This window comes from Manis javanica, chromosome 12 (assembly GCF_040802235.1).
Source record: "Manis javanica isolate MJ-LG chromosome 12, MJ_LKY, whole genome shotgun sequence".
Lineage (NCBI taxonomy): Eukaryota > Metazoa > Chordata > Mammalia > Pholidota > Manidae > Manis > Manis javanica.
In genome coordinates, this window is record NC_133167.1 from 107469377 (window position 1) to 107480773 (window position 11397).

Sequence of the window (11397 nt, forward strand, 5' to 3'; positions counted from 1 at the left end):
AGGATGGAGGACAGACAATAACTGCCTTGGGAAGGGTTTCAGAATGGCATCTAAACTGGGCCTTAGAGGCAGAATAAGAGGGTATTTATCTCATACTAAAGGAACTGCCTTAATGACAGGGAGGTGGGAAGGACAGAGAGATTTGGGCTAGAAACGGAGAGGAAGATGTAAATTGCCTTTTTATTCAAAAGGTCATTTAGTCTGCTATTCCTCCACAATTCCAAAACATCATACAATCTGTTCATGAGTATATTCTTCCCTCCAACAAACCTGTACCCACTGGGGCTCCGGCCACGGACCCAAGGCAACAGTCTCAGACAGACCACTGGTCTCCCCCCCTGCTTCTCGGGTTTAAGCTCGCCTCGAGCTGCCTTAACTATCAAGCAACTATGTTTGCTGTAAAATCACTTAGACTTCATAGGCATGTTCGTCATTTTATAGGAAGGACTAATGAAGTCCAAAATACTTTCTTTTAAATATTGCTGAAGTGTAATTGAGACTCTTGTGTTTAAAGTAATAAAGGGAGAAGTGATGAACACAAACAAAAATGTAAAAATACCACTGGGAGAAAAAGCTTCACTTTCAATGAAAATAAGAATTATCATTTTTAACTCATATATTACCTAATTCTCGCCTATGATCTACTTTAAATATGAGTTTTAATACACAAGAATATGAAAAGAGGCACTTACAGTATATGTGTAATATATGCATATAACATAATACATACAATATACAAATATATCTGAGGCTGAACGAGGCCAATCACAACTGTCACACCACCTCTAGTTCTCTTCAGAGGCTTAAATGAGCAAATGCTCTCCATTACACTTATTTTGTTTTTCATTTAACACATCAGTAAGGTTCCTAACACACCTGCTTTTGGTTGGTGATGGGAGAAGGGGAGCAGGCAGAAGTCTTGGCACTTATTTTAAAGAACAAAGTATGGAAAAAAGTTACCTGAGAAATGTAACACCCATACAACGGAAGCCACTTCAGCTGGTCCTTCAGCACATAGCGCACGTGTCCTAGAGCGTTCTGCCTGACAGCCAAGACACCGGCGATGACCCAGTCAACTGCAAGGACAGAGCCCTGTCAGTGCACAGGTGGTCCATGTGCGAACCCCGGCCTCCCCTTCACAGAACCAGGAAAAGCAGGAGTAGCAGGGCTGTGTTGGAGCAGAAAGCCCAATATGTCTGCGAATCAATCAAAATACAGGAAGGAGACAGGCTGCTTTTCAGGCCAGGGTCAGAAGTGGACACTGACCACAGAGCCGGCTGCTTTGCTAAAGGTAAACGTAATTAAATCAGTGGTCTGAGCCGGTCACGTTACTAAATCAGGGAGATACACAGACACATCCAAATTCTTATCGAACCTTCGTAGAGTCGACTCCTGTCCCATCAAACTGAGTATGATCATTAATAAGCTAACTTGAGAGAAATGTATTCCAACCTGTGTCTTTCTTTATCTCGGCTATGGGATTGGTAGTAATACAAACCACAAAATGAAGATACGGTTGACCAGCGGGGGATAAAGGGCAGCCACGGGCCTAAGTGGTTTTCCATTAAGGTATTATCATTGATCAGGTTGTTTTTAGCTTTGAACCTCTGGGTGCTATAGTTTTTAAAGCAATGAAAACGGAATTGAGGAAGTGTGTATCCAAAGCAGTTACAGGTTTGGGAAAATATATGAAAAGGGATTTTGTTTGAATTCTTTGGAGAACAAAAAAGTGCCCTCACCAATGTTGATTTCTTGGCTTTGATACTGTACAACAGTTATAGAGATGTCACCACTGGGAGACTTGGTAAAGGGGTCATGGGACTTCTATATACTATTTTGCAAATTCCTGTGTATCTATAATTATTTCAAAATAAAAAGTGTTTTAAAAAAAAGTACCTTAACCTAATTTAAGGTGCACATTGCACTGTACTGGACACCAGGGTCTTATGCGATTCTATGACGGAATAGCAAAGCCGACAGGAGCAGCCGTGGACGTTAGGGCAGAACGTGTGTTCAGGAAATAGGGGCTCACTTACTGGCACAGCCTTTCTGCAGTTTAACAATCAAAAATATAAAATGTATGTACACTTTGCCCCACCCAATTCCACTTCCAGAAACAGAACTTACAAAAGGAAGAACGCATAACTAAAGATGTATACAAAGAAACAGAATAAAAAATAGCTTATTTACACCCATCAGGAGAAGGTAAGGAAAATTCATAGCTTTCACCTTCCTGACTTTCCAAAAAAGATAAAATCACAAAAATACAAGGTCATTCCTAATACCTCCAGTGAAAATTCTTGTTTTATCGGTAACAAAAGTAATTTAATTTAAATATATAAGAACCTGTGCACCTTCTGTAGAGAAACCTAAGTTTCATGTAAATGAAATACAAACCTGTGGATTGATGATTTGCTAAATATATAATATTTTCTTTATTTTCTGGCAAATCTCCATATAGCAATATCTAAAAGACAAAAGAAAAGCAACATTACTTTGGTATTTTAAAACATGTACTACAGTAATGTATAAAATAGGACAAAGTCAAAAAATTGACCACCATACAGAATATTTCCATCTGCGATGAATAAAAATTAAGACTTCTCTTAGGAGCCTTAGAGACCATAAATGACACATGTTTAAAAAGAAGTTAAATGCAGGGCAGGTTAATGGTCATAAAGTGAAACAGAATGATCAATATCCTGAGAAAAATACTTTAAGTATTTACTGACATTATCTGAAACACTCTCCACAAGATAACCTTCCTTCCAAGAGCTTGCACTGTGATGGAACAGACGGACAGGCGTGTGTACAGTAACTAGAATGAGACCTAATGCAAATCTATGAAAATACAGTACATTTTGTTTTAAAGAACTGTCATTTGCAGAGCAGAAGCTGTATACGGGAGGTGTGATTTCAGTAGCTGTGATGAAGGAAGAATGTTCACGGAAAGATGAACGAGGAAAGGGAAGTGGCCGCGCCTGAGGCCTGCTGGGGACACTCAGCAGTGGTCAGCACAGGCTGCACAGAGGGACAGTGAGCCGCAGCAAGCGGACCAAAGGCAGATCCGAACCCGAGTGTCGGAAGTCTTCTGAACACCAAACCAAAGACGCAGACTCCTCTGGAAGTAATGGGGAAACAGGACTCCGTGGTCAGGACTGGGTGTCTGTGAAGAACAGAGAGCTCAGGGTGAGGCGGCGTCCAGGAGGGACTGGCAGGATGGGGCGGCACGCGGGAGGGCTTGGCCGGCAGACGCGTTTATGCTCAAGCTGGGTGGCGCAGGCACAGATGCTTACTATGAGTCTTTCGGGAGTTTTGTATGTCTTAAATATTTCACGATAAATTATTTAAAGAAATTAGAAATATGTTTTTAAAGACTTTAAAAGAAAGGATTGCTAACTGGTATTCTTTTATTCAGGGCATTTTTATTTCTGTATTTTATCAAGGATTATTCAATATTAGGAATTAGCTAATGCTTTTTAAAGCTAACTTTTTAGATACGCAGAGAGATTATCTTTTGGTCACGACACTACTCATTAATATCTTAGCAAGAGAGTAAAGGAAAAGACATTAACTCAACATCTCTGTGAATAAATGGAATAAGATGACAGGGGAATTACAACCTAGCGTAAGGATGGCCAGCGTGGGGAACATGCCAATTAGATCATTTAGGAAGCACACTGAAAAGTAAGGGTTTTTCTTTGCCCTTAAAGTAATTGCCTAGAAAACAAATGCAATTATGCAGTTTCCTGCATTATTTGTGTTCCTGCCAAAACACAAATTAAGAGGGGGAGCAAAGCCATTCAAGGAGCTGGCATTCACTGGTGGGATTTAATGTGGGTGGACCACCCACTATAGAAGCACAACCTCCAAATGGCGAGTAGCTGCTTGGATTCAGTGCATTACTCCTGCATTTCCTCAGCTTTGTTCCTTTATTTTGTAATGTTATCTCACTATACCTTGCTTTTTTTAAACTGACTTTTCTATCCTGATGTTGTCCGTGTGTGTGTGTGTGTGTTGAGAGTAGAGATGGTTTTATCAATCGAAACGGCTAGTGCCTAGCACGGGGCTGGCACTTAACCCGATGCTCCTTCCCAGGTGTCACCGCTCTCATTCCTTTCGGCTGCTGGAATTCTCAGAGATGGGCAGAGGAAAGCTGCCCTGCAAACGTCACTTACACTTACACACGCACTCAGCCCTTGAAAATAACCAGGCAACACTCGCTCACGTGGGCTTTCACTGCTGATTCTCCCAGAGGAACACGGAAAGTGGGAAACCAAATAAACCTCAGAGAAGTGCACAGCTTCAAAAACGGCGAAAAGCACAGGGATTTACTGACAAGTAAACAAGGCCCCTCTGTTGCTGGCTGCCTCCGAATTTCCCCTCAGAAGGCCTTGTGCTCCTTGTCAGCCTTCCTCCTGGGAGCACAGTTCGTGTTTCCTCCTCCTCTTTTATCTAGTAAAGAATGCGACGTGACTTACTAGACCTGTAGACCCTGTCGGAACAAAACCTGTGAACCAGTAAGGTTATCACGACCGTCCCCCTGGAAGTGAGGTCCATCCACGTTTCTGGAGAAACACAGACCAGCATCCCTGCGGAGAGCTCTGCCTTTTGTTAAAAGGGAAAAATCAAGTGAGTTCATTCTCCCCTTTATGGCCATCACCAAAAGGTTACAATCTTATAAAGGGGACAATATAAAAAATACGCTAATGTTACATTAATATCACATGTTAAAGTGACATATAAGTGTTCTCGACATTGAAATCGGGAAAGGGAAAGCAGGCTTAAAATGGAAGAAAGTATACAGAGAAGCGCAGGCCAAAGATACATTGATGAGACTATACTAGTAATTTTGGGGGGCTGGGAAGGAAGCAGCAGGTGGGATACAGTGAAATCAATAAATGGAAAAGTTGGCCAGGGCAGAATTTAGTCAGCCTTGAATGTCATGTTTAGGAGTGTTCATTTTTATTCAGTTACCAACTGAAAACCTCTTTTTCCTAAACACACCAAGTTACTTACTCCTATTTGAAGTAAACATTCAAGGCAGTTCATAACTGATACAGCCTCCTTGCATAGCCCCAGCTAAGCTCCTGTGTCACAAAGCCAATAACCGCAAACCTCCAATAGTAGTGTTCCCCTCCACTGTGACTGTCTGCCCACCTTTTCCCAGCGACACCTTGAGTGGCCATTTCACTTCAACAAATGTAACCACACCACCTAGCAAACTATCTTCAGAAAATGGACCCTGATGTTAGACTCATGCCTCAGTTCTCTCATCTGTAAAATCGGAAGAATGGTGCCCACCTTCTAACAGTGAAATGACTCACATATAGAGCAATGCTTGGCACACAGTTGGCACTCGTTAAATGCTGAACTTGTTACAAACCCATCCTCTCCTTTTCCTTCCATGTCAAATCACAAACTCTGATCAGCTACATCTAAAATAGACCCGAGATGCTTTTCATTCTTGTCCTCTTTCTACTTACTTCTCTATCATCTTTCGCCTGGATTACTATAATCCCTCCCCAAGTGGCCCTCTGGCAGAGCTCCACGCAAATGTCACTTGCTCAGGGAAGCTCGCCCGAATGCTCACCCCAACCACTAGGCTAACCACCTCCCAGAACACATTTCCTTGTTATTTCTGGTCCTGCTGGAAGGTGAGCTCCTTGAGGGCAGAGACCTTGTCCCTATTTTCCTTCACTTCACTTAGCATCTGGCACAGGCCCTGGAACAAGGTACACATCCAATACTGAATGAATCCATGAAAAGTAGGTTTTAGGGACTCCTTACTGAGAAGTTATTACTTAGTGTTGGACCAGATTAATATCAACCTGTTTAAGAAACCATATAAAATGAGAAAATACTAAAGGAAAAATTAACCTCTAATTCCACTTAAGAAGTCAATTCTCAGGTTATTCAGCTCACAAATTAGAAATTTACCAAAGAGGGAAAGTAAATTATGCCTACAGATTCACATTTTCCATTGCTTTCCATCATATAGCACACAGGTGTCCCAGAGGTTATAAATATATTTAGTGCTACTGTAAAACCCATCCAAGAGGCTAATGTAATGGAGGAGTCTTCCTACAATTCACATATTTATTTAAAAGCTCTTGAATGGAATCTAAAGTTACACACAAAATTACTGCATACCAGGGAAAGACGTGTGTAGGCAAGGGGAACTTTAGCTCTCTTAAAACATTTTGGGAGTGGTTTGAATGTTTTACTACATCTGTGATTTAAAATAGAAACTAAGGCATTAAAAACCATCTTACACACATGCAATCTAACATAACTGTTTTGCTCGCAGGATTTATATTTATAGAAAGCGCAAAAACAAGGTTCTGAGTATATCACTCTTAGATCTTCTTATAAGTCTATTCCCTAGCCAGACTTAAATTTTGTTAGACTGGAATCATATTTGATTGGGAAATGTTTCATTTCCTTTTACCGAAGGCTTGCATCACTCTGTTTAAAAGCAAATGCAGGCATACATGGAACTGTGCCCAACTCTATTACTCCCAGCTAAACTGAAGGAAGTGGTCTAAGGTCTCTTAAGGTCTTCACATGGATGATAAATATGAGAAAAAGAAAACTAGGGACACAACCAACAACTTACATTCTCTTTAAGACTAGTGATATCTGAGTAGACCCAAGAGGTCTCTTCCCTGATTCTAAATGAACACATTTCATTCTACTAGTTTAGAGGCCTTTACAGCAAGACACAGTATGCAAATTTAACTCATTAAGAGTTTCAGATTTTGATGAAACAGCTCTACAGAAAGAAAGAACCAGTTAAAAATGGCCTCTAGATATGAAGGCCTTGCCTACTTCTGAGGAACCTGAAATAATGCGTTAATTAAATGACTTATAGAGAAGCTAAGACTTAAATTCTTTATCTTGTTTCCAGTGATTTTGAACTATTTTACACTTGAAGCAGCTCTCTTAGAAACCTAATTTTATATCAATTTTCACATTTATTATGACAATGTATCATGTTAGCATTTAGGGGAGACAGAATTAGCAGACAGAGCCATGAGTCCAAAATGTTTTAAAGTAAATTCCAAGTGTTACTGACTGATTAAAGCAATAAAAAAGTGGGAACTAAAATACCAGTATTGATGAGGAGGCATGTTATCATATCACTGGATGTTTTTGGCCTGCAAATATAAATGATTGGTTTTTAGTGTATTCCATTGGAAGGAGGAAAAAGAGCAGAAAATTTTTTAAAAATACACAGTCTGACATTTAGAAAAAAATTACATTAATTTTTAACAGCTTGCAAACAGCACTTTAGGAAGATTTTTTCATTATCTATCATAACTATGACAATTATGGTTTGCAGCCTCAACATTCTAGGACAGAAACTACAGTAAATCTGATTTTCCCGCAGCTACAGTGAGTATCAAGTTGCCACCACTCCCTCTGCAGGAGTCCTAACCACGCCTTCTGCCAGCACGTTCCACTTTCTTCTTAGCTTTCCGCGAGTTTTCCTTAAACTCCAGCTCCACGATGCACACACGGCCCTGCTGAGCCTCCCTGCAGCACAAACCCAGGGCCTCACCCTGGGTGGGCTTCCCAGTGGGAACACAGCCAAATGCCAGCGTATTCACCATACTGTATATAATTCCTAGTTTGGAAGTTGTATTACCTGTAATCGATCAGGTTTTCAGTTCTTTTTTTTTCCTTTGGTTTTGTTTTTTTTGGAGGGGTTGGGGTTTTTTTTGGCAAGCTGTCACAAGATGATAATGTAAGAATCAATTAAGAATTAAAAGAACACCAACACATGAATAAAAAGTTGCTTGTTATACAGCCAGCAGATTGGTTCTGAAAATAAGACAAGTACTCACATGTTCTATTTGAGGGATATGTGAACAATTTGTAAATAAGGAACTAAAGGCTTATGGGAAAGTATTTTGGAAGTAGCCTTGGCATAAAGAACCAGGCTCCCTTTACTTCAGCATGTTAGAGAGTAGAGACTGCAATGTTTTAATACGTAGAATTTATTCCCCTAAATAAATAAGGTAAAGTTAACCTAAGAAACAATAGGAAGAAACTGAATAGGCAGAACTAAGGAGTGATTACCCTGCTCGGCTGAATGGTGACTCCAAAAAAGGGGTCTGTCCTAAACCTGGAACCTGTGAGTGGTACCTTATTTGGGAAAAAGGGTCTTTGCATTTGTTAAGATTTTGAATTTGGGGGAGATCATCCTGGATTATTTGGATGGGCCCTAAAACCACGGACAAGTGTCCCTCTAAGAAGGAAGAAGGGAACTGGAGACAGGAGAGGAGGCAATGAACCCACAGAGACACTGGAATAACAGGACTACAGGTCAAGGAATGTAGAAAGACAATTCTTGCTTAGGGCCTCCAGAAGGAGGGTAGGCCAGCAAACACCTTGATTCAGGCATTTGGCCTCCACAGCCTTGAAAGAATAAATTTCTGTTGTTTTAAGCTACTGAGTCTGAGGTAATTTGTTATGGACGCTACAGGGAAGTAATACAATTACTTGAATCAGTATCTCCACAAAGAGTAAAGAGGCATGTGTTGATTTACAGTGAGTCTTAAATTAAGAGAGATATGTAAAAGTTTAAAAATCCTTATTCCTTTCCCAAGGAAACTCAACTGAGAAAGTACTCAGTTGAGTTTTGGTACTATTGAGTTTCTAGGAGTTCTAAAAAGATAAATTATAAATGGCAATTTTAGCAACAGTCATGGAAATGTTTTCCTGTCTCAAATATGCGTATGAAAATAAAGTAGTAAAATGTTTACCCAGCATCCAATGGGACATCTAGCAATAATCTTCACGCATTTATAAAAGGACGTCTGAGGCCCTCAACTATAATTCAACATTTCATTTAATGTGGGTGCCATATTGAAGTTTGCTGGGACTCTAGAAATTCCCCATTGATCCTCAATGATTCATTTTTAAAAAAAACATATGTTGAGAACTTAAAAACATAAAGTGGAGGTCTACATGGAACAGGGTAAAAGGCAATAAATGCAAATTCAAAAACACTGTGAAACCTGCAGGTGTATTTTAAAATAAGAAATGTGTTAAACACAAAGTACTTCCAAGGCATATCATATTCATATCACATGGAACATACTATGTTCTTTGAATAAAAATAAAATAACCCACCATAGGTAGAATTATTATTCTAAGAGGTAACTGACTTTGTCAGACGTCTGAGTCTGTATCCCTGTCCAGGCCAGCTGCCATAGGATGAAAATTAAATACTCACGATAAAACCATATACTTAGACAGGTGTGGTGAAGTAAAAGCATGGGGAGAAACGACTGGTCTGAATTTGTGAAAAATTTAAATGAGGCCCACTGTGAAAGTTAATTACTAGGAAAACATGATCTGGAAGAGCGACCTTTCCTTCTTTCCCAGGAAACACTCACAGATACTGGTTTAAATGTTAGGCCCTGGCTTCTCCTAGTTCCCTTCCCCCAAACAACTTCCAACTGGGGCGAACTCGGAGTCATCGGGGATCCAGAGCAGTACAACTACAAAGTCACAATAGTAGCTGGTTGACACCAGGGTGAAAACAGTTGCTCTGAGGGAAAAAGAAAAGAAGAAAATGATAAAACAACGTCATCCATTCTCTCTAGCCCACCCTGATTTGAGAAAAAAAAAAAAAAAAGAAAGAAAAAGGACTAACTGGATATAAGGAACAGCCAAGAATCAAGCTCTTTTTTCAAATGGAGAAATGAAAGGGAAATCCACAGTTGTTATTTTCGTATGAGACATCAAATAACTAAAGAGGATCCTTTACTCGTTTCTACAGATTTAATCTACAAATTCAATTGCAACAGACAAAGTAATCAGACAAAATTTAAGCCTAGCCGAAGTGGGCAGGAATTTTATCTAGGTTAAGCCTTCTACAGTAACAAATGTATTCGTTTCCTTGCCCAGCTTTCACTTATACTGCGGAAGAATGCAGGGCAAAGCCGTACTTACTGCCCAAATAGTTAACAGTAACCCGTTTCAAGAGAAGGTCTCCAATTTTTAAAAGTGCACTTTTGAGTTCAAACATTACCACCTTTTTAGACCAAACGCCAAGAACCGTCAAGGGCCTGCTCTACTTCAGGGTTCATCTGCGCCCACTTAGCTGAGCTCCAAGACAGAACGTTACAAAAAAGGGGGGAGAAGGGGCGGTCGATCTCACTGGTAGCCTCACAACAATGTTACTACATCCTAGTGATCTTGGGGTACCTGCAAGGGGGCGTCCGGCCAAACCCTAAAGCGAGTGCATGAAACGCCCCCCACCCCCCACGGTAGGAGGGCGAGGTGACGGCACGTGTCGTCGGGGGCGGATTGGCCAGGCAGGGCCGAACGATCCTAAAGGACCCGGCGGTGCCGAACGGTTCCAAGCTGGTGCGGTTGATCCGCCTGCGCGCCCGCGGGGCCCCACGCCACACAGGGCGCGGCGGGTGCGGCGCCTCACCTGCACCCCGGTGTAGTTCTCGAAGAAGAAGAGCACCATGCTCTGGTAGGTGCGGTAGAGCCGGTCGTCCACCGTCTGGTAGAGGCGGGAGGGAAGGAGCGCGGAGAGCAGCCGCCAGGCCCCCCAGGCCAGCACGTAGGTGGGGGCCGTGCCCAGCAGCACCGCGGCGGGCAGCACGCAGCGCATCGAGTACATGTGGAGCGCCAGGGAGAGCAGCATCTTCCCGGCGCGGCGCCGGACTCTCCGCCCGCTCCTCCCCGCCCGGCCGCCTCCCTGCCGCCGCCGGCGACCAATCACCGGGCCGGGCCGGGCCTCGCCACCGCCCTCACCTCCGGGGCAGCCGGTCGCCGGCCGCACCTGAGACGCTCAGCGCGCCCCGGCTCCGGCCTCCCCCCCCACCCCAGCCACGAGGGCGGCGCCGCCGCCGGAGGGGATGCGGGCGGCGATGTGGGGCTGGGCGGCGGTCGCGGCTGCGGCCCAAAGGGACGCCGCGGCCCTCCCGGGCTCGGCAGCTCAGGAGCGCTTACACCCCATGACCCTCTCCCCTCGCCCTGCGCCCCTGACGGGAGCGGGGCTCAGCGGAAACAACGCGTCTCCTGATTGGTCACCCTTCCCCCGGCAGGGGCGGGGATCAGCGGAAGCAACATGTCTTCCGATTGGTCAAGTGTAGTCGAGGCTCAACGGACCCGCGGATGAACGGATGGTCCTGCTCTGGCTAGTGCGCATGCGCCAAAGCCTGGCCCAGCCGCTGACCGGGAGAGGCGGTGACGCCCCCTTAACTGCTGGTGGGTGGAGCGGGGCGAAGATGGGCGTGGGCCGGAGGAGGGGCCCGGGCCGCCTGGTGTTCCCTGCCCCGCCCCTGGGCGCGGTTCGGCTTGAAGGAACACGCTCCGGGCCTCCCTGCGCCCGCCCCGGGACGCGACCTCAGCCGAGACGTCCCCTTA

At 43.5% G+C, this 11397-nt stretch overlaps 1 protein-coding gene across 3 annotated transcripts in view; it reads right to left on the bottom strand.

Annotated features, from left to right (window-relative positions):
- Positions 1-11066, bottom strand: part of AGPAT5 (1-acylglycerol-3-phosphate O-acyltransferase 5) — a 33231-nt gene extending 22165 nt beyond the window's left edge. The window contains exons 1-4 of one of the 3 annotated variants that reach the window (XM_036996000.2): positions 10454-10593; positions 9408-9562; positions 2398-2467; positions 961-1076 (exon numbers count right to left, since the gene is read on the bottom strand). In XM_036996000.2, the coding sequence (XP_036851895.2) occupies positions 961-1076; positions 2398-2467; positions 9408-9491 (270 nt within the window). In that variant the 5' untranslated portion in view covers positions 9492-9562; positions 10454-10593. Of the gene's footprint in view, positions 1-960; positions 1077-2397; positions 2468-9407; positions 9563-10453 lie in introns of those variants that run through there. The other 2 variants (XR_012124070.1, XM_017681097.3) reach the window with 2 other exon arrangements.
- Between the last annotated feature and the right edge of the window lie 331 nt (positions 11067-11397).